The sequence below is a fragment of the Canis lupus genome, chromosome 32 (assembly GCF_048164855.1).
Source record: "Canis lupus baileyi chromosome 32, mCanLup2.hap1, whole genome shotgun sequence".
NCBI classification, from domain to species: Eukaryota; Metazoa; Chordata; class Mammalia; order Carnivora; family Canidae; genus Canis; species Canis lupus.
The window spans coordinates 5,960,232-5,982,243 of NC_132869.1; the positions used below are offsets into that span (position 1 = coordinate 5,960,232).

The 22,012-nt window shown below is 34.5% G+C and overlaps 1 protein-coding gene across 2 annotated transcripts in view; it reads right to left on the minus strand.

Annotated features, from left to right (window-relative positions):
• Nucleotides 1–22,012, minus strand: part of AQR (aquarius intron-binding spliceosomal factor) — a 99,405-nt gene that overhangs the window by 9,167 nt on the left and 68,226 nt on the right. For both annotated transcript variants that reach the window (XM_072808615.1, XM_072808616.1), the window contains 9 exons: nucleotides 19,781–19,891; nucleotides 17,415–17,524; nucleotides 14,579–14,714; nucleotides 12,017–12,226; nucleotides 10,141–10,278; nucleotides 6,237–6,308; nucleotides 4,981–5,168; nucleotides 4,133–4,304; nucleotides 885–1,055 (listed from right to left, as the gene is read on the minus strand). In XM_072808615.1, the coding sequence (XP_072664716.1) occupies nucleotides 885–1,055; nucleotides 4,133–4,304; nucleotides 4,981–5,168; nucleotides 6,237–6,308; nucleotides 10,141–10,278; nucleotides 12,017–12,226; nucleotides 14,579–14,714; nucleotides 17,415–17,524; nucleotides 19,781–19,891 (1,308 nt within the window). The remainder of the gene's footprint in view (nucleotides 1–884; nucleotides 1,056–4,132; nucleotides 4,305–4,980; nucleotides 5,169–6,236; nucleotides 6,309–10,140; nucleotides 10,279–12,016; nucleotides 12,227–14,578; nucleotides 14,715–17,414; nucleotides 17,525–19,780; nucleotides 19,892–22,012) is intronic.

Below are 22,012 nucleotides of genomic sequence, written 5' to 3' on the forward strand. Positions count from 1 at the left end.
CCAGTCTGGGCCTACAAAGGTTTCTGCTCACCGCAATTCCCATCTATATCCATTGTTCAGTAATAGGAATGTGGCTCTTATGCTTCAGTGTGTGTCATTCACCTTCAGAAGTGTTTTGCTGGTCCTTTCAAGACTGGTCCCCCAAATTCTCTTCTTCCCATATTTTCTTCCTGATCTTAGTCACTTGATTTGTATCATCTCGCTAAAAATGTCATTTGTCTTCCCCTCCCATTTTCCTGTTACTCTTCAATGATTTCCAAGAAAAAGTGAAAGAGCTTTTATATAGCCATGTTTACAACCAAAGTCTTAATCTCATCATAAGTAATATATGTTATTCTAACCTTTCAACCTTTATTGATATAATCAAACATCTTCATGTTTATTTGGTATTACTTCCTACTACACACACACAAAAAAAGTATAAAACAATCTTTAGGTCTGAAGGTACTTTACAATCTTCCCTTATTCTCAAGAAAAAAAAAAACACTCTCTCACATACATACATACACATTAAAATGCAGTATTATACCTTTGCAAAACAACAAAATAAAAAATGCTATAGTAGAAATTCCTATTTCTACTATAACGGTACACAAATAATGTAATTCCATTATCCTCCATTTTACCAACAAATATTTTTAGGATCATTTATTTCTGATTACCTTCAATAAAAATCTTCAATGTTGTAGTTGTGATAAAGTTCACAGCAAACCAATAACACTGTCAGAAGGGAATGCTAGAGAATTATTTATAGTTCCTATTATTTCATTTTCTCATGTATTAAAAGGAGAGAGCAGAAAAATATAAATAACTTGTAGTAAATACAAATATTCCCATCTTGCCAACATGATAAATAAAAGAACATATCATATTCACAAAATTACCTTATTTGGTCTTCCAATCAACGGATTGCTTCCACATCGTCTATTGATGATGTCACGAATAAGATGCTTTTGCCCGTTATATGTTGTTAGAATACTGATCTTATCAGCAGGGTAACCAAGTAAACACATGTACATAAAAAGTGCCACTACATATTCTGCTTCTCCAAGATTCTGTAATGTAAACATCATCAGATTATGCAATTATTTCCTCTTGTTTCAATTTTGCAGGAAGAATGGTTAACTGGCACAATTCATTTATCACATCTCAAGAAGTGAAGTCAACTTGGACAAGTGAACACCTTCCATAAAACTAAGGAATAGGGATCCCTGGGTGGCTGTGGCTCAGCAGTTTAGCGCCTGCCTTTGGCCCAGGGCGTGATCCTGAAGTCCCAGTATCGAGTTCCATGTCAGGCTCCTTGCATGGAGCCTGCTTCTCCCTCTGCCTATGTCTCTGCCTCTCTTGCTCTCTCTCTCTGTGTCTCTCATGAATAAATAAATCTTAAAAAAAAAACAACTAAGGAATAATCCTATCCTAGGCTAACACTGATAAAAAGAGTATATGATAATTACTTCTCTTTGATATCTGTAATATATTAGCAATATATGGAATAATCATAAAATAAAAGTCACCAACTTAGGCTATTTCTGGGACTACAAGTCATGATATAGATCAATAATATTCTGATATGGTGTACTGCAGCTGTAGGTACGAAAGGAATATGAATACAAAGCAGCGAGGTAACCATCTAAGAAGCCAGCAGAAAATCTAGTCTACTAGCATCTAGCAGTACTGTAAGTGGACTCTCAATTTTGGGGCAGTGTTTTTTTTCTTTTTCTTTTTCCTCACACTTAATAGTATTTTTCTTCTGTTTTGTGTTTGTTCTCTCCTTATGGTCCCCACTTCTACTAGACCACCTTAAGTGGGAAGAGGATGTGGCCTCAAATTGGTCAGTCTGGCTTACATTTAAGCTTAGCTGAATCTGCATGTGAGGAAGTGTACATAAGGCTGCTCTTCCAGTTCAGTAGAGACTAAATTAAAAGCATTAGATGAGAGAAGGAAGTAAAACAAGAACAAAACATAACATGAAAATCAAAAAAGGAAGATAAGAAACTGGATTTCATCTAAAGGCAAAAGAAAAATCCTAGAAGACCTTCAGAAAAATCACTCATATTCTGGTTTTTGGTTATACTTTCATGGTGTAAGTTACCTCTTTCATTAAACTTTTCTAGTTTTTTGGAAGATAGGAGGGAAAAGCAGCTACATGTCTGGTAAATCTTCCCACTGTCTGTACTGATATAGCAAACTACCTTTATCTAAGCATCATCCCTAGTACAGATTAAAAAAAAAAACACCAAAAAATCTTTTGGTGTACATGTTGCTGGATCTTTTTGTATAGACTATCTGTATATACTTCTATGTTTTGCTGTTCCTCTTTAAAAATAAAGTCAGATGGGGCACCTGGGTGGCTCAGTTGGTTAAGCATCAGATTCTTGATTTCTTTTTTTTTTAAAGATTTTATTTATTTATTCATGAGACACACACACACACACACACACACACACACACACAGGCAGAGACACAGGCAGAGGGAGAAGCAGGCTCCATTCAGGGAGCCCCACGTGGGACTTGATCCCGGGACCCCAGGATCATGCCCTGAGCCAAAGGCAGGCATTAAACCACTGAGCCACCCAGGGATGCCCTGACTCTTGATTTCAGCTTGGGTCATGACCTCGGGGTTGTGGGATCTAGCCCTATGTCAGGCTCCATGCTCAGCAGGGAGTCTGCTTGAGATACTACCCCTCTCCCTCTGGTCTGCACTTCCTCTCAAATAAATGAATACATTTTTTTTTTTAAAGATTTTATTCATTCATGAAAGACACACACACAGAGAGAGAGAGAGAGAGAGAGAGAGAGAGGCAGAGACACAGGCAGAGGGAGAAGCAGGCTCCATGCAGGGAGCCCAATGTGGGACTCGATCCCGGGGCTCCAGGATCACATGTGGGCCGAAGGCAGGCGCCAAATCACTGAGCCACCCAGGGATCCCCCTAAATGAATACATTTTTAAAAAGAGTACTATACCATATATTTTCCAACCTAATTTTTTTCATTTAATATAGCATAAACATTTTTCTTGCCAGTAAACAAAGTTATAATGTTATCATATTTAATGCCTATTCATTATATGGAATAGGTAATGATGTAATTAATTCCTGATAGATATTTCAGTTGTTTTCATTTCTAAAATAATATGTAGTAAAAGAAAAAGATCTGATGGACATGTTAGCATTGCAACATGTCTTTGCAAATATGTCTGTATTTTTTAGGATAAATTCTTCAGAGTAAAAACACTGCTTTTTAATATATACTGACAATTTTTTTAAAAAGATTTATTTATTTATTTATTTATTTATTTATTTATTTATTTATTTATTTATTTATTTATTTAAGACACACAGGGAGACACACAGGGAGAGAGGCAGAGAAATCGGCAGAAGCAGAAACAGGCCCCTCACAGGGGGCCTCATGTTGAACTTGATCCCAGATCCTGGGATTATGCCCTGAGAAGGCAGATGCTCAACCACTGAGCCACCCAGGCGTCCCAATATATACTGACAATTTGTCCACCACATTGCTTTTCTTCAAGCATTGCATGAAAATGTCCCAAAACCTACTCCACACTATTATCAGAGCTGAAAATCCAGTCCAGTGACTTATACTTGCCATAAATCTCTTTTTTTGTGAACTGCATATTCTTATCCTTATTGAATTTTTTTGTTGGGGTGTTATTTTAAAAAGTGATTTATAGGAGTTCTGTATATATATTTGGAATTCAACCCACTGTTAGTTAAATCTTGAAAATAAATTTTGATCTCCAATCAGTATTTTTCTTCATGATTCCTGCTTTTGGTAATGAGCTCAAGATCTTTATCATCTTAATATTATATAATACATATTTTATATATATGACAAACACGTGTTATATATTAAATCAATGTTTTCTTCTTTCTAGGGTGGTTAGTTTCTTTGATGTATGTATCTTGAATCTATCTGAAACAGAAATTTTTGTGTGTTTGTGTGTGTGAGAGAGAGAGAGAGTGTGTGTGTGTGTGTGTGTGTGTGAGAGAGAGAGATGAGAACCTAATTTTGCTTTTTTCAATGGCTAGCCAAATGGTTCAGTATCCTGACTTAAGTAGTAATTCTGCTAGGTAAATGCAAACATACTTAAAAGTTTTACAGATTTTCTTACCTGATAAAAATAAGGATTAGGTTCAGACTCTCCCACTCCTTGAAAATCTTCAACATTGATGAGCTGGAAGTCATAAAGCAAGCCAGCATTTGCTGTACTAAACTCTGGCAAGAGCTGTACGTGTGGTAAGTTTCCCAGATTCTTGTATCGCCAGTTGTAGAGGTTACACAAGCTTTCCAAAGACAAATCCCCCCCACAACAGGAAATATTTAGTGATGTAAAATCTCCTTTTAATATACATAAGGGAGTTCCTAAGGAGCTGTGCTCTTTTAATTTTCATGTTAACCATTCTGCACTCATCTTTTTAGCAATAATGCTTTTTCAATTTAGCCTCCCTGCTTCAAGTAACCAAAGGTCAGAAGACTTAATGATACAGAAATAAAGCTCTATTGTATTCTCTGAGGTAAATGCTATCTTTACTCTTTAAAAAAAAAAAAAAAAAATCAGGGAAGAATCTATAGATTGAGGAATACTTTGAGGTAATTATAGGATAGGGCCTACACTTAATATCTGTAAGAACTGGTGTGTTTTCCTTTTAACCACCTTTTGCTTTAGATTTCAAAATGGTATTAGCTGTGTATCTTCTGAGGGCATGAAAAAAGGGGAAGGGACAGTGAAAAGAAGCTTCAGTTTACAAGTCTCATGAATTAATCTCAGTGAAGGAAGTACACAGGAAATAATTTGGTCAGTTCACACCCCATGCAGAAGGCAATAAAGGCATTTTCAGATTCAATAGATGGCAAGGTCCTAGATAGCAGGAAATTCTAGAGTCTCTACTGAATATGCTATCAAATAATTGGATCACAGAACTGGGGTCCTTAAATAGGGTGTACGTATAGCTCCTTTACCTTGCTCTGGCTCTCCCTTGAGCATCAAGGTCCACAGTAGGGACTCCAACCCGGACAAAGCGAGTGAAGAGAGATTGCTCCATGTTTGAATACTTCTGAAAGGCCATATTCTTAATGACTGGAGGTAACTGGTGATGATCACCAATCATAATCCAGCGTTTCAGTCGGCTAAAACCATCTTGAGGATTCTAGAAATGAAAAGTAAGGAGATGTCAAAATACTCTGTAATATATTGCCTTGTTAGTCTCCAATACATCACTCAAGAGTCCTGCTATTTAAACAAGCGGCTTTATTAGCTTACTACTTCTTCTTCACTAGGTTCCACAGAGACAAACCTGGAAAATTTATAGAATGACTTGTGAACCACAAACAGGTTGACTGATGGTGAGGTAGGGTGGAGGGAATGGGAAGGCAAGCATGCAATTACCCCACTTTAACAGGCAGGGCAAGCCAAGGGGGTCTGGGAGACTCAGATCAGAATTAGGTAAGGGGTGCATAGAAAGAAAAAGAGGCCCAAGCAAGGAAATGAACAGATGTCCAAGAATATACTTTGTATTACAATTATGCCAAGAGCCAGTATGAAAACCCCCCAAATAGTAAACATTATGTTTTTTAATCTCCCACACTACTACTGTGATTTCCTACTTTGCACAACTCCTGGTTCCTTTTAAACACACCGTGATAAAACACATTCCGAATCCCAAGCAACTTTGCTTATAAAACAACTGTTAGATCCAATTTATCTAGAAGTTGAAGCAGTCTCTATTCTTAAATTGGGAATTCCACATTTTGTTTTTAATTCTTCCATAGTAAAGACTATAGTACAATAAGAAACATTCTTAAACATCACCATTTAGCTCAGAAAAATTTAGGCATAAAATAAAACCAATGTACTCAGTGAACAACATCAAAAACAATTCTAGAAACAACTCTAACAAAAGAAATGAAAAAAAAAATTGCTCATCTACCCTCCAGACTGTGTAACAATGTAATTTTCTTGATTAAAATTACTAAGTCTTTTCGAAACTTAGATAAACCATGAATTTTTAAATAGTACTCCCGGAAACAACAAACTACTAAATAACCAGTGAATAGATTAAAGGAAGTTTACAGGCTTAAAATAGAATAGCAAACATAATGAAGTTAAAGAGAATATGTAAGTCTGGCAATTAGCCCCCCAAAACTGTGTAGCTCTTTGACACTGTCCCCCAGAATTCTTCAAACTCTACTTTCTTGGCCTCAGATCTGTTTCTTACCTGTAGAAGAAGAGGTATAAAAGTTTCTATCTCCAGAATCTGTGCAGCTTCTTCCATTAAAATGTTGTCATACTGAAAAACGGAGAAAAAGGAAAGCTTTTCAAAAAGACAGCTTGAAAGCCAAACAACTTTCACTATAGCTGTCCAAAAAAACTCCAAATAATTTCAGATGAAAATAGTATCATACAAATTATTCAAACAGAAAGTTCATGAACTTATTTATCATAATGCCCGTTTTTCTAGTTCAAATATGTAACCTCAGGGAAGCACCCTAAATATACAATTCAACCTTGAGATATCCTTCATATCATTTCTTGCATTGCTTACCAAATTGTTTTTTATCTCAGTTCATTCAGTTCTATGTAAACAAGAATCAATTTATGATTATATATGAGGTGATTTCCATTGGTACTCTTACCCTAGGTAGTATTTTGGGGTATTTTTTTTCCTTTACAAATCCTACCCAGCACTTGACAATCTACCTCTGTTAATATCTGTTTTACTCCTGGCATTCAATTTGTCATCAAAGCATGCAATTTTATCTTCAAAACTCTCTCTCCATTTCTACTACCACTACCACTAAAATCTAAGCCACGTTCTATTAGCCCCTCCCCTTCCTGGCTTGCCTCCCCCTAAACCACTGATACAACAGGTGTCAGATCAGGATCATGTCACCTACTGGTTTCAAACCCTTCACTAGTTTCCAATTGTCTTGGGGAAAAGATCCTGGAATATGACCTGGAAGAGATGTATTAATACAGGCCTATATTAAATTTGGTCACTGTCATTCCTCTCTTACCTTAAATGCCACCTCTCTCCTTAGTAATTAAGCTTCATCCACATTGACCTATTTCATTTTCTTAGAAATGGCAAAAACCATTCTGGCCTTAGGCTCTCTGCAATACTACTCTCTTCATTTTTTGTCTGCTTGGCTCTTTCTCATTCTTAAAGAGCTTACGAGCTCTTTATGAGCTTAAAACCCACTTTATCCATGTCTTCTCTGACCTCTCAAGTTAAAACTGATTTCACAGAACCCTGTTCCTTTATCTCTCAGCATATCACAATTTGTAATTCTGTTTATTTACTTGTTTGATGCCTGCATCCTTCCACTAGCCCAGTTTCCAGTAATGTCATGCACTGCACACTTATAAAATAATGAAAAATCAAGTCTTTCTCCAACATCAGGAAATTTCATTCTTTCTTTGATGATTACTTCTCTTCCATCTGCTCAATTACCTTCTAGATCTATTCTCAACATGTTTTCTTTCCCTTCCACTTCTAATTCGGATTGTTACTTAGTTGACAGCCTCTTCCTTGTCTTATTGGTAAAATATCTTTGAGAATCTTACTAAGTACAAATTATTTCTTTGTTTCGTGTTTTTAAAGTTCTCTCCTCTTATTTTGCTTCTTGGGAAGGTGGAAGGTAAGAGCATATTTAATCTTAAAGCTTAATTAACTTTTATTTTATTATGATTATGTTTTTTCAGTTTCAGCCACCCTGCCAATAGGGTACCCTATGAACTCTGTTTTTAAATGAATTGTTTACATATACTGTCATTTCTGTGTTACTCATTTTTACCAAACTGTGCTTGTATCTACCTGTCCAAGACAAGTAGCTGAGATGAATTTCCATTGGACATCCAATGATGAAAGTTAAGGCTCAATTCTGTACTGTTTCTTATTGAAAATACCTAAAGACATGTGGATAGATGTCTTCTCTAGCTCTATCTGATGTTGAATTTCCCTATTACAAGGATTAGTTAGGTCCTCCCTATGGGAGTTTAGGAGGAGGAGGAGGAGGAGGAGGAGGAGGAGGAGGAGGAGGAGGAGTTGTTGTTGTTGTTGTTCTAAGATCTACATTTTCTCACAAGTCCCTGTGTGGACTCTCAGGATAATAGACATGACAGGCAAAACAGAGTGAAAGTAGCTCAAGATGGTTTAAAGAGCCTACTTTCTGAAAAATAACTCTGAAAATCTAATGCAATTTAACTTACAAAAAAATGTATCTACAGATTCTGCTTTTTTAAAAGGCAATTTTAATCACAAAGCAAAATTATGACATAACTATATTGGGCCTATTAAAGAAGGAAAAGAGAACATGACTGTGCATGCGTGTTTCCTTGGGGATGGCACTGGGTCAAAAGACAAGGTCTATTTATCTATAAGGATTTTATTTATTTATTTGACAGAGAGAAAGCACAGGTGGGGGGGTGGGGAGGACAGGAGGGGGAGAAGCAGGTTCCTACTGCACAGGGAGCCTCATACTGGGCTCTATCCCAGGACCCTGGGATCATGACCCAAGCCAGAGGCAGATGCTTACCCTACTGAGACACCCAGGTGCCCCTAAAATGCAAATTTAATATTCTTTATTGATATAGATAAAAAGAACACAAAAAATACTAAAAGAATTGAAAGACTGGTTCATCAGGAAGTAGGGGACTGCCCTTTCTTAATGTTCTAAGTAGCTTTACCAAGTTTTTAAATGCTTAAATCAGATGCAGAGGAAGTTTGATAAAAATAAAATTTGAAAATTAAAAATACCAAAAGATCTAAGGAATACTGTCAGCTCTCATGCTAACTATATATGTAGATGCTTACCATATAAGTGATTAATGAAAATTTGATAAGCTACAAGTAATGTTTTTAGAATATGCATGTGAAAAGTTGCATATTTCCCTTGTTATTTAACTGATATGATTTGAAATCATAAAATACTGTTGCATAATTTCCCTTATTAAACTGATATGATTTAATATCAAATACAAAGCATATTTTATATGTCAGCCCAAGAACAAAATATTTAGGCGAAAAGTTCTCACTGATAATTTGCAAAAGGGTAGGTTCACACCACTAACATAAGTTCACAGTACCTTTTAATAAATCATTGTGCTTGTGCTACCTTGCAACTGAGGAACCTTCCATCTAAGATAGCAACTACTCTATCACCTTGAACTTATTTAGCACTTACCTCCAGTGAGCTCACAACATTTAAAAATTGTCAGTCACTTTCATTAACAAATGCTTTACTAACTTTGAATTCAAACCAGCACACAAAGCCTGCCTATTTATTTATTTATTTATTTATTTATTTATTTTTTACAAAGCCTATTTTAAACAATGGATAAGCCAACTGCAGAGAAGTTAAATGATTTGCATTTAGGCCAATATCACTAGCAAAGTTATAAAGCAAATTCAAATTTACTGCTTTCTTATTATATTCCACTTTAAACAAGTCATAGGCTATCAGGCTATGGTACCCATTAGTTCTCCTGTCTTTATCATATGATGAAATCATTTTAACATCTCATTCTACCATCTAAATAAGAGTATTCCATATTCTTATATGGAAGGCTTTCCATCTACTGAATGGAACAAATAAGTGGGAGCGGATGTATCTTTAAAACATGAACAGAAAAAAAAAATAAATAAATAAATAAAACATGAACAGTGTAAGCATATAAATGTCTATAGGTGAATACGTGTGTCAAATGTTAGTTTTACAGCTTTTAGGTCTATTTGGAGGTTTTTTTAATATAGTGAATACAAATCAATTACCCTAGCAAATATTAGAATTTGGTGAGACAATCATTTAATTATAATGTTACTTAATGGACATATTACTGATAAGCAGACTTAGAAAAATCAGATTTAGAGGTTGTTAATCATATAAACATCAGAAGTTACCATCCCTTATTTGTCAGAAGAGACATTTTTAAGTAACTGTAGGTGTGAACATCAGTAACAGGTAAGCCAACCTTCAAGGGAAATGGCCTCGGTAAAGGAAAGAAAAGGAAAGGAAAATTTAAATTAGAAAAAAAATTTTTTAAAGAAAAGCAAGGGAAAGGAGAGAAAAGAAAGACATAACAGCTATGATGAACTGAGGAACTAAAATATAAGTTCCTACCTTGAAACCCAGCTTGACTAAATCATGTCGTTTTAAAGCAGCATGAGTACAAGTCATAGCAATGATTTTGGCTTCCTTCACCAAAAGGTACTTAGATCTGTCCAGTCCACTTCGAAGCAGTTCAGAAGCTCTGAATTCCTATGGGAGTGGGGGTCAGTGAGAGAGTATTTTAGGAAAATAAAAACACATCTCATGCATACATTCACACAATCCAGTTTATCAGACTTAATTCCTGATTAATATAAGTATATCATAAACTAACAAATTGTAATTTTGTTCATTATTAATTAGGTACTAATTGAGTTCATATAATAACTGATACTCAAGCTATAATTTGGACTGTTTTTCTTTTTTTTGTATAAAATACTGAGAGTATCTATCTATCTATCTATTACCACAGTATCCTATTTTACTCAAGGTCCCTCCACAAAAACAGAAACTTTTTCAAGTATTCATAACAAAGGGAATTTAATGCAGGGGTCTGGTTTCAAAGGTACAAAGCAGTACAAAAGCCAGCCAGGGAATGGCTGAGGTAACCCAGAGATTAGCAAGAGCAGGAAGTCTGACCATTCCTAGATTAGGACAGATAAGGGAAAAGCGGCAGTGTTAATCAGAGCCCAGGGACTGGGGTACCAGAATAAACTAGAACAACAATCATAGCAAGCCAGGCCAACACAAACTGGAGCCATGGAAGAGATGAAACCCAAGGCAACTGATGGAGAAATATCCTAGTTTCTCTATTTCTGCCACATTTTTATTGGCTAAACCCACCCAGAAGTCAGCTGATATCGGAGGCCAGGAAATTAAACCAAAAAGGACCAACCCCACCTTTGAACATGGCATAGGATCCCCCACAGAGCAGGGCAGAATGGACAACAGATATTAAATGAAGAGCAAACAACCTCAAGCAGAGTATCTAGTATCAAGTTTTATAAATTCTGAACATTATATGTCATACTTGACATTTTTAAATTTTTCTTTTTTAAATAATTAAAACATGGCCAATACAGGAGAGGTACTCTGTTTAAATCTTTCCCCATGCCCTCCCAAGACAGCTATTATTAAAATGTTTTTATCCATTTACTTTATTAATCATAAACATATTCTAATATTTTTAGGGCTCTAAAATTTTATTTATTATTATACTATAAATTTATTATTCTTTACCTACCATCCATCCACCTACCCCCTATCCACACCATGCATCAATATTTACTGAACATATACTATGTGCCAGATACTCTTCTAGGAAGTAGAGATATTATCTTACCTAAAAGGTGCAAAACAAAATAGACAGTCATTGTCCCTTTTACCTGGAGTAATCCTAAATCATCTTACTGAGGAATCTGAGCCTGAATATGATCTCTTTTTGAGGCTGCTAAAGCAAACAATGTTTTCCACAGAGAATGAGAAAACTAGGAAGCAAGGGGTGGGGGTACTATAGGTCCTTGCTTCCAGATATATTCTTCTCTTCTTATTTTACCTTAATACTCAAGATAAATCAAACTGGCTAACAAAGCGACCACATGTTTTGTCACTGGTCAAAAGGCATGAAGAACTTAAAATAGCCATGTGGCAGTCTCAGATTCCAATTCAAAGAAATACTGTTGAATCTCTTGAGGGAAGCATTCCTTTCTTAAATTCTAAGACTTTTACACCAGAAAAGTCAGAATAAAGAGGATTCAATTTATATCTTAATTTTTACTCATTTTTTTAGCCAAAACTATAAATATTTTCAATAATCTCATTTAAAAGTAACAATCTAGTTTGTAAGATATGAATATTCCACATTTACTTCATTAAAAACAGAAAACCAACTAATCTTAAAGCCTTTAAAGAGTTAAAGCCAAGTTAAAAAAACCCTGAGAATTCTTACCTCAAGCTGAGTGAAGATTTTCTTAATATGCCTAAAACATCCTTCAGCAATTTCCATATCTTCTTCATAAGTTCGTCCTTTAAAAATGGGTTGAGGGGCATTTGCAAAGTATTCATGAAAAGGGAAGAAAGTGGAGACTTCTGTAACATCTGGCAGCATATTACCTTTATTTTTCACTTTGCTGATATATTCTTCCCAACGAGACATGACCTATGAAAAAAAAGGGACTCAAAATTAAATTTCCCAGCTAATTATTATTTTTAAATGCTAAAATAAAAAGAAATTTAATAAAAATAAGACCTAATAAATAAAGGGAAAGAAAAAGAAAAGCAATCCCTGACCTAACAGGACTATTTTTTTAATCCAAGTCACAGATTGCCCTTTTTTAAAAGAAAAAATGTTCTTTAATCAATATATAAAAAATACAAAAACTAGGAGTGCCTGGGTGGCTGTTAGATGTCTGACTCGGTTTTAGCTCAGGTCACGATCTCAAGGTTGTGAGATCCAGTTGGGCTCTGCGCTGAGTGTGGACTTTAAGGTTTTCTCTCTCAGGACGCCTGAGTGGCTCGGTGGTTGAGCATCTGCCTTTGGCTCAGGGTGTGATCCCAGGGTCCTGGGATCGAGTCCTGCATCAGGTTCCCTGCAAGGAGTCTGCTTCTCCCTCTGCCTATGTCTCTGCCTCTCTTGGTCTCTCATGAATAAATGAATAAAATCTTCAAAAGAGAAAAAAAGATTTTCTCTCCTGCCCCCTTCCCCCCCCTGCCCACCATGCTCGCTCACTCTCTCTCTCAAAAAAATATATAAATAAAAATACAAATTTTTTAAAAGATTTATTCATGAGAGACACAGAGAGAGAGGCAGAGACACACGCAGAGGGAGAAGCAGGCTCCCCACAGGGAGTCCGATGTGGGACTTTAATCTGGGATCCCAGGATCAAGCCCTGAGCCAAAGGCAGACGCTCAACCACTGAGCCACTCAGGCGTTCCCAAAATACAAATAATTTATAAGTATATTTAAACTGGAAAGAACCACAGGGTCATCTATGGGACTTTATCTCAGATATTTCAGATTCTCCATGTATACTCAGAACAGTATTACTGATGCTTACAAAATCAAGAATAAGTCTCTGGACAAAGAAATTTTTTTCCCCATTATTTCAGTTTTTCTCCATATACAGTAAGTCCCACTTTAGCAGCATTTTAGTAAATTCGATGCTAGCCAACCCTTCTCCCAGAAGGGTTTTTCCAATTCTCTTTAGTATATTTACAAAGCACTTCTGTTAATCTGAGTATATATTTGAAAGCTCATTTTAGGACTTTTGTGATACAGTTCAATTACTTTCTGATATGTTTTATTATGCCTCTACTGTGTGGTTCCTGCTTAATCTCAATTTTGGTAATTTTCCCAGTCACGGGTTTCCAGGTAGGTTCTTAGGCAGAACATCTAAGGGGCTAGAACGTGACAATTACCTTTTAAAATAACTTCCCAAAGTGATTCTTACATGTTGAAAATTATTGATCTATATTGTGAAGCTTCAAGTTTGTTTTTCCCAAATCGATTACTTAAGCCTCCACAAATTTATAAATTATTTCTCCTACTTTTAAAAGTAGTTTTCACTGGGAGCCTAGTGATTTTTATTTTGTGCCAAATATACATTTAGGCATGATCTTTACTCTATTAATCTAAGTTCTAAACTGCGTAAGTCTAATGAAGGTTACTTTGTATGATGATGTACATCTCTGTGTCACAAGAAACCATTAAATCTGCTCATTTTGAATGGATTGAACTGGTCTGTGTATCTACTTATGAGCATATATCTATTCTTTCATATACATTTAAAAATTTTAATGTTACCATTTGTACTTAAAATATACAAATAGCATGAATACAAAAAAAACTAAGTTATATAAAATTCTCCATTATATCATTATTCCTTAATCCACTTAAAATTATTAGTAAACCAACTGACTACTAAGGTTTATTTTTGTTCATTTTATTTAGTTTTCTATTTCTTAGTGGTTTTCACACCCAAAAATTAATCCTAACCAAAGCAAAAGCACACTTTTAAACTAAAGTCAAAAGAATTTTTAACCTAAACTCCTAACTCTGAAATTAGTTTTAAAACATAATTTTTTGTAAATTTGAAAGGAGAATATGTTTTTTCTTCATTAGTTGATATATATGAATAGAAGTAGGTACTTCTGTACTTTGCTACCACTGTACTGTGTAACTACTGGGTAGCTAGCATATTTAGTTATATTTCTACAGTAATGAAAACAAAAAGACTAGAAAAATTGTCAACAGCAAGAAAGAAAAAAGAAAAAACTTTAAAAAGAAGCAACATTTGCCTTTTAGTGAATGAATCATCAAGCAAAGCTATTTAGCTAAGAACTTCAAAAATAATAGGAATACAAACATTTAATATTCACAAATATAGCTTTGGCAGCAGCATACATTTTAATCTACTCAACAAAAAAAAAATCGCTTACAAGAAGAGTTTCAAGAACTCATCCCAGTTTCCAACTGAAAACCATTATAATTTAAAAACTCTTAATCCCTTACCTGATATAAGAAGAAATAGCCTGCAGTTTCACAAGTATATGAAGCATCTCCTGGAACCCCTAGACTCTTTTGTAATCGTTTGACTTCTTCTAAAAGTTCTATTCTTCGAGCCAGGACATAATTAACTCTTCCATATCTAGAAATTTCAATTAAACAAAAAAAGCAAAATTATGTAATGAAGAGACTATTAAGGAAACTATCAGGAAAAACATTTAAGAAAATCATATTAATAGGGGTGCCTGGGTGCCTCAGTCAGTTAAGTAACAGATTCTTGGTTTCAGCTCAGGTCATGATCTCAAGGTCATGGAATCAGGCAGCTCAGGTCATGATCTCAAGGTCATGGAATCAAGCTCCCTGCTGGGCTCCATGCTCAGCATAAAGTCTGCTTGAGATTCTCCTTCCCTCTGTCACTGACTGCATTCTCTGGCTCTCTCTCTCTCTAAAATAAATAAATCTTAAAAAAAAAATAATGAAAGGTATAAATGGCCAAAAGGGAAAAAAAAAAAGAGTAAGAACCACTGTTTATATTTGATATAAGTGGTAGTTCTTGGATCAGTGTTGATCTGCAAACATATTAGTGGTCTGTGAGGAAGGAAAATCAACTGTATCACTAAATGTATCCTTTAATTCCTTTTTTTCACCCCCATAACATGACCTTCACAAAGAGGGAAATAGTACAGTGTATTCTGGTGCTACATCATCTCATCACAGACCATAATTTATAGATTGGCTGCTTTGAATAGCCCTGTTTTCCATTACCACAAAAGCAGATCAGTTCTCAAGGCTTCAAAAAGTAATTTTAAAATGTATTTGATCGTTCTTCATTGTCTCAGCATGTACTGTACCACCTGAACCTAGTAGGTTCACAAATATTTGCTGAATGAGTAAAAAGAACTGAAACCTGAAGATTACCTGGCTCAGAGGCATGTAATTAAGACACAAAGTATGGAATCTAAACTGGATCCCAAAGCCTGTATACTATTTCCACAATAATAAAGTGCCTTCAATAACAACCTTTTAACATTAAACAAAAATTAAAATAGTGTAAACACTGCTGCTGTTATATTTAAAGACTGGACAGAGAAGTCCCGTTTGTGTGAAACAGCAAGAATGATAAGAGAATATAGGGTTATAAGACAGAGTCTATGTTTAAAGAATTTTCCAAATTAGAAGGATATAAACATTACAGCAGGTAACCTTTTTCTGTTTGTTAACCTAGAGTTTAATACTTTTTCTATGATCAACACTTTGGCAATGAGAAAAAAAATTGAGGATGCTTATAAAGAGTCTGTAATAAAATACCAAAATTCTTGTGACATAAGGTTAAATTTAAAAAGCAGGATACAATGGAACTTCATGTACTATTTAGTTGATTAGTCTGTAAATCTAAAACTATACTAGAAAAATAAAGTCTTAATTTAAAGAAGCAGTGTATGCAATTATAAACATAGCATGTTTACAGCTTGATCATTAAGACTAACAAAAAGTTGTTTTGTAGTAGTGGAATTATGTATGACTATTCTTTCTACTATCTCACAAGGTCTGAAAATTTTTCTTTAGGGAAAACAAGATTACTCTTATCATGAAATGATACTATTTTTCTTTTTAATTACAACAAAGGGAGAGAAATGAAAAGAATATGTCCAATTGAATAAGCACATACCTACTAATAAGACCTGGGGCTTGACTGTATCAGAAAGCAAAAAGTATTTTTTCTTTGGAAACTTGGGATTACCTGAAATCCTCTTTTAAGTTCTACTTCTGTTCTAGTATATTTTTTAAAAAACTATAAATTCTATTGCAGTGTAATTATAACTACAGTATTTAGTATTCCATCAACACCTTTATGTTCATTGAATGCTGGATTATTAAATTTATTAAATTTTAGAGTCCAGCCCACTGTAAGTTTAATATGAGGAAATACTCATGGCAAAAATTCAAAGTAGTATCTCTGGCTAATCCAAAATTAAGCATCTAGAGCCTCAAATAACTTAATGTGTATTGTTGTTTGCCCTGTGACTTTTTAGAGGCTAAAAAATGTTTGGTGAGCTCTGTAATATAAGAACTCAAAATAGATGCAACATAATAATTTAATACTCTTTTAGCTCTTTTGTTGTCTATGATCAAATTAGTCAAAGGTCATGTTTAATAGCCAAAGGCTGTATTAATAAATATGTACAGCTGTTTGTTATGATTATTGTCTAAAATCATGCTTTAAAAATGGATTTAAATATAAATAAAGGAACTATTAGAAAGTTTGAAGGGAAAACTTAAAATATTAATAGAGGAAATTTGATTTGTAAAATTTTAGTCACTCTATTTCATGTAATGTCAAACATAAGTCCAGCTCAATGGCAATTAAGTAATATAGTAAGACTTACAACCCCAAAGCTTATACTACCGCTAATCTTCAATTGTTTCATTAAATGAATCAACTTCTTAATTGATACCTAAAATATGTGCAAATTAAATATTTGGATGAAATGTGGAAAAGAATCAGGTAAACTTGTACAGTTTGAGTTGGCATTCTTCAATAGAACAAATGGCAATCTGCACGATGAACAAGATAACGATGAACAAGATAACAATGAACAAGATAACTCTCTTTATAGAAATAACTGTATTCTTTAGGAAAAAATGGCATAAACACACAGAACTGGAGCTGAGGGAGATCATGACTAGACTTACGTCAACTAAAAGCAGGTTATGCTAGAACCTTTCAGAATCAAGTTGTATTATTCATGGCCCTTGTCTCTTGGTGTTTCTTTAATAAAGAAAAGGAGAAGGTTAAAAATTATTTTGTATATTATTTCAAAACTCATCCCCATTTGCTCACCTGCTGAAATCTTTCTCTGTTTCCAGCTCTTCTTCTCCATGACCAAGACGCAGGAGGTGGCGCTCGTCGATATCTAAAGCCATGATTTTCTCAAACAACTGGTTCAGGGCCTGGAAAGTAAGACAAAAAGGATGATGGTGAATTTTAATGAACCAGTAGCTCCTTAAAAGTAAGAAAAACCAATATTTAGAAGGATAAAAAAGAATGAGCATTGTCTAGTCAAGTAAGAATCAACTCCAAAACATAGAAACAAATCTTACATTAGGTCATTTACAACTTAAACAAAATACTGATTTTTGATAGTATTGCCTACTTATATTTAGCTAACTGGATAAGTGAAAACCATAAAAACCATCTAATTATTAAATCTTTGCTTCTAATTTATGAAAAAAAGAAAGGCTTTGGACCAGTTTCTATTTTCCCCAAATAGTAACAATTACTAAAATAATTAATGAACACTCCAAGATTTCACTCAATAGAATATCCACGGGTTGCAGAAAACTGAAATGTTTTTGTAGTTGGAGGACTCTCAGGCAGTGAATGTATAAGAATATATCTAAAAGACCAGAGTGGAAAGATGCAGTGCATCATTTAAATCTTAGGCTGATTGTCTAAAGTACTCCATACAACAATGAGCAGAGCACTCATTTATTAAAAACTATTCTAAAAAAAAAAAACTATTCTAGGGCAGCCTGGGTGGCTCAGTGGTTTAGCACTGCCTTCGGCCCAGGGCGTGAGCCTGGAGACCCAGAAATCAAGTCCCATATTGGGCTCTCTGCATGGAGCCTGCTTTTCCCTCTCCCTGTGTCTCTGCCTCTCTCTCTCTCTCTGTGTATGTGTGTGTCTCTGATGAATACATAAATAAAATCTTTTTTTTTTAAACTATTCTGATGGAAGCCATCTAGAAGTCACGTTTTTCTAGTTATGAAATGTTCATATTTAGGATTCCCTTAAATCCTAGTATTAAGTATCTGAACATCTGCAGTTACAATGTTTTGAGAAAGGCACAAGTTTCCTAGTATGGAAAGATATACTAATAAAGACATCATTTAAAAATCAGCCAAACAGCTCTTTTAATTTATCATCAATCTAATCCCTCCCATGAAATCAACATCCAGTCTTATAAATATCCAGGTTATATAATGTAAAAACAGATACCCTTTGCTATCAAAATTCTAGCAATTAGAGCTCAAAAACTGAAGAAATTAAAATAAATTTTCAGAAAAAAATTCCCCTCTATCCAAACTCTTGATGCTCCCATCCAAACCTGGGATTCAATGGATCAGACCACCTGGCATTACTCACTATCCAAACTCAGGAATCACAAAGATTTAGAGAACAAAAAAATACTCTCACACTGCACTCTCAGAAAAAACTGTAAGGCTTCATTATGAATTAAAGGAATAATGAAGAACTATTTGCAGGAAGTATGTAAATGAAGATCTGACAAATGAAATAAACATAAAAAGGAACAAATCAATAATTTAAATCACTGAGGATGATATGATTATCAAGGATCATTCAATAGCAAACAATGAAGTCTTTGGTTATATTTGTAAAACAATCTTCTCTGTAATTGTACTATACAAATCAATCATATATAGAAGTTTCTACAGAAAGTCATTATCAAGTTATGACAAAACTTACTAAAAATACTATGCTAAAACAACAAATGAATTATTCTTTATTCATTTTAAGAATCTGGAAAAGGGGAATGCCTGGGTGGCTCAGCGGTTGAGTGTCTGCCTTCGTCTCAGGGCATGATCCTGGGATCTGGAATCAAGTCCCACATCAGGCTCCTTCCTACACGGAGCCTCCCTCTGTCTGTGTCTCTGCCTCTCTCTCTGTGTCTCTCATGAATAAATGAAATCTTAGAAAAAAAAAAAAAAGAATCTGGAAATAGGTAAGATTATTACAGACTAAATTTCACTAAATAGAAGAAAAAAGGCCTTTAAGTAATTTGTTTCTTTTATTAAGATAAAGCCTCAATCTTCTCCCCTACACAATTTTAGTATTCTGTATAATAATGTCACCATTACATTACAGTGGAGGGGGAGCAATTTAGTTTAATCCAAGTATTTGATCATATATCTAAGTATTCTTAGCTTTCCCACATTTTGACCCTCTCCATTAGAAATAAAAAACTGTTTTTATATTTTCCTAATATGTCTGGTCATAACCTGTTAACAATCCAAGAGTAACTCAATAGCAAACACTATACTCATCAGCCTTTCAGTATTCTGTTGTACCTATGATCACGTTATTGTACAAGCAGAAATCTCCACTGTGCTTTAATTTATTCCCCTCTCCTTTATCTCCCCTATAGTTCATCTTACATATATGTGTGCACATGAACACATACTTACTTGATTAGAGTGAGTAACAATCAGAGTCCTCTGCTCTGGGAAATTATGGTAGATGTTGGATATAATTTGGACTGCAACATCTGTTTTTCCAGTACCTGGTGGACCCACAACCTAAAAAGGAGATGAACACATATCAAAATACTAAGTTATCACATTGTTAGAAAATGGACATTCTAAAACTGAAAGATAAATGTAAAAAATTGTTGATAAGTTCAATAACAGAATGGATAAGACAGTTAATCTGAAGACAGAACAATAGAAACCACCCAATCTAAAAAATAAGCAGAAAGAAAAGACTGAAAACAAATGAATAAATAGTCTCATGAATCTATGGGGTAATACTAAAAGATCTAATATTTATGTTACTGAAGTCTTAGAACAAAAGGAAAAAGTTTATGGTATAGAAAAAAATATACGAAGAAATAATGGCTGAAAACGTCTAAAATCTGGCAAAATACTTAAATCTACAGACTCAGGAAGTTCAGCAAACTCCAAACAGATTAATCCCAAAGAAATTCAAGTCCAGAGACATCATAATCAAATATCTAAAAAAATTCTTAATAGCAACCAGAAAAAAAATGATACATTACATACAGCAAAAGGATATTTCAAATGACTGTGGGTTTCTCTCAGAAACCATAGAAGCCAAAAGGAAGTGAAGTAACATTTTAAATTGTTTCAAGAACTCTGTAGAATTCTATGTCCAGTGAAAATATCTTTAAAGAATGAAGATGATTTAGAGACTTTCTTATATGAAGAAAAACAAAGATATTTCATTGTTAGCAGACCTACTGTTAAAAGTGGTATAAGAGTTCTTCAGGCAGAAAGGAAGTGACATCAGAGGAAACTTAAACTATTAGGAATGAACGATAAATGGCAAATTTACAACTCTTTTCCCCTAGAGTTCTTTAAAATGTTTGACTTTTTGGGGTGTGTGGATGGCTCAGTTAGTTGAGCGTCCAACTCTTGATTTCAGCTCAGGAGATGATCTCAGAATTTTGAGATCAAGCCCTACGTTAGGCTCCACACTCAGCGCAGAGTCTGCTTGAAATTCTTTCTCCCTTTCCTCTACCCCTCCCTATCTTCATGTGTAAATGTGTGCTTTCCCTCTCTCAAATAAATAAATTTAAAAACTTGTTTGACTTTCTAACATTGCCTGACAGTATTTCCAATGTATGTAGATAGAAAAGAACGTAAGTGATAAATTAAAATGAAATATTAAAAACTAAATAACATAAAAGAAGGGAAAAACTAAAAAAGCTACACAAAGGGAACAAACATAAAATAAATAATAAAATGGGAGGCCTAAATCTAAACACATCAATTGCATTCAATGTAAATGGTCTAAACACACCAATTAAAAGATACTGTCAGAGTGAAGAAAATGGCATACCTCAACCATAAGCGGTTTACAAGAAGTTCGCTTCAAACATTAATAGATAGGTCAGAAATAAAATAATGGGAAAAGACATACCACACAACACTAATCAAAAGAAAACTGTAGTTGCTATTATTAACATCAAAGTACATTTCAGAACAAAAAGAATTACCAGTGATGAAGACATTACATAATAATATATGCATTAATTCACCAAGAAGACATAACAACCTTGAATGTTTATGTATCTATTCATAAAGCTTTAGAAACCATGAAGCACAAATTGAAAGAAATGAAAGGAGAAACAAATATATATGTAGTTGTAGTTGTAGACTTCAATACTCCTCTTTCAGTAATCAACAGAAATAGTAACTGGAATATCAGCAAGGACAGAGAAATACTGAACCAAATGAATCTGACATATATAGGACACTCCACCCCAAACAACAGAATAAACATTCTTTTTACGTGCACATGAAATATTCACCAAGAGAGATCATATCCTGGACCACAAAACAAACTTGAGCATATTAAAAAAATAAAAATTGAAATCATACAAAGTATCTTTTCCGACCATAAACAACTTAGACCAGAAATTAGTAACTGAATTTTTTTTAAAAGATTTTATTTATTTATACATGAGAGACACAGGCAAAGGGAGAAGCAGGCTCCTTCAGGGGAGGCTGATGTGGGACTCCATCCCAGGATCCTGGGATCACGCCCCCAAGTCAAAGGCAGATGCTCAACCACTCAGCCACCCAGGTGTCCCAATAAGTGGAAGATTAACAAAGAGTCTCTAAATACTTGGAAACAAAACACACCTTTAAATCAGTCGTCAGCAGGCTTTATCTGTA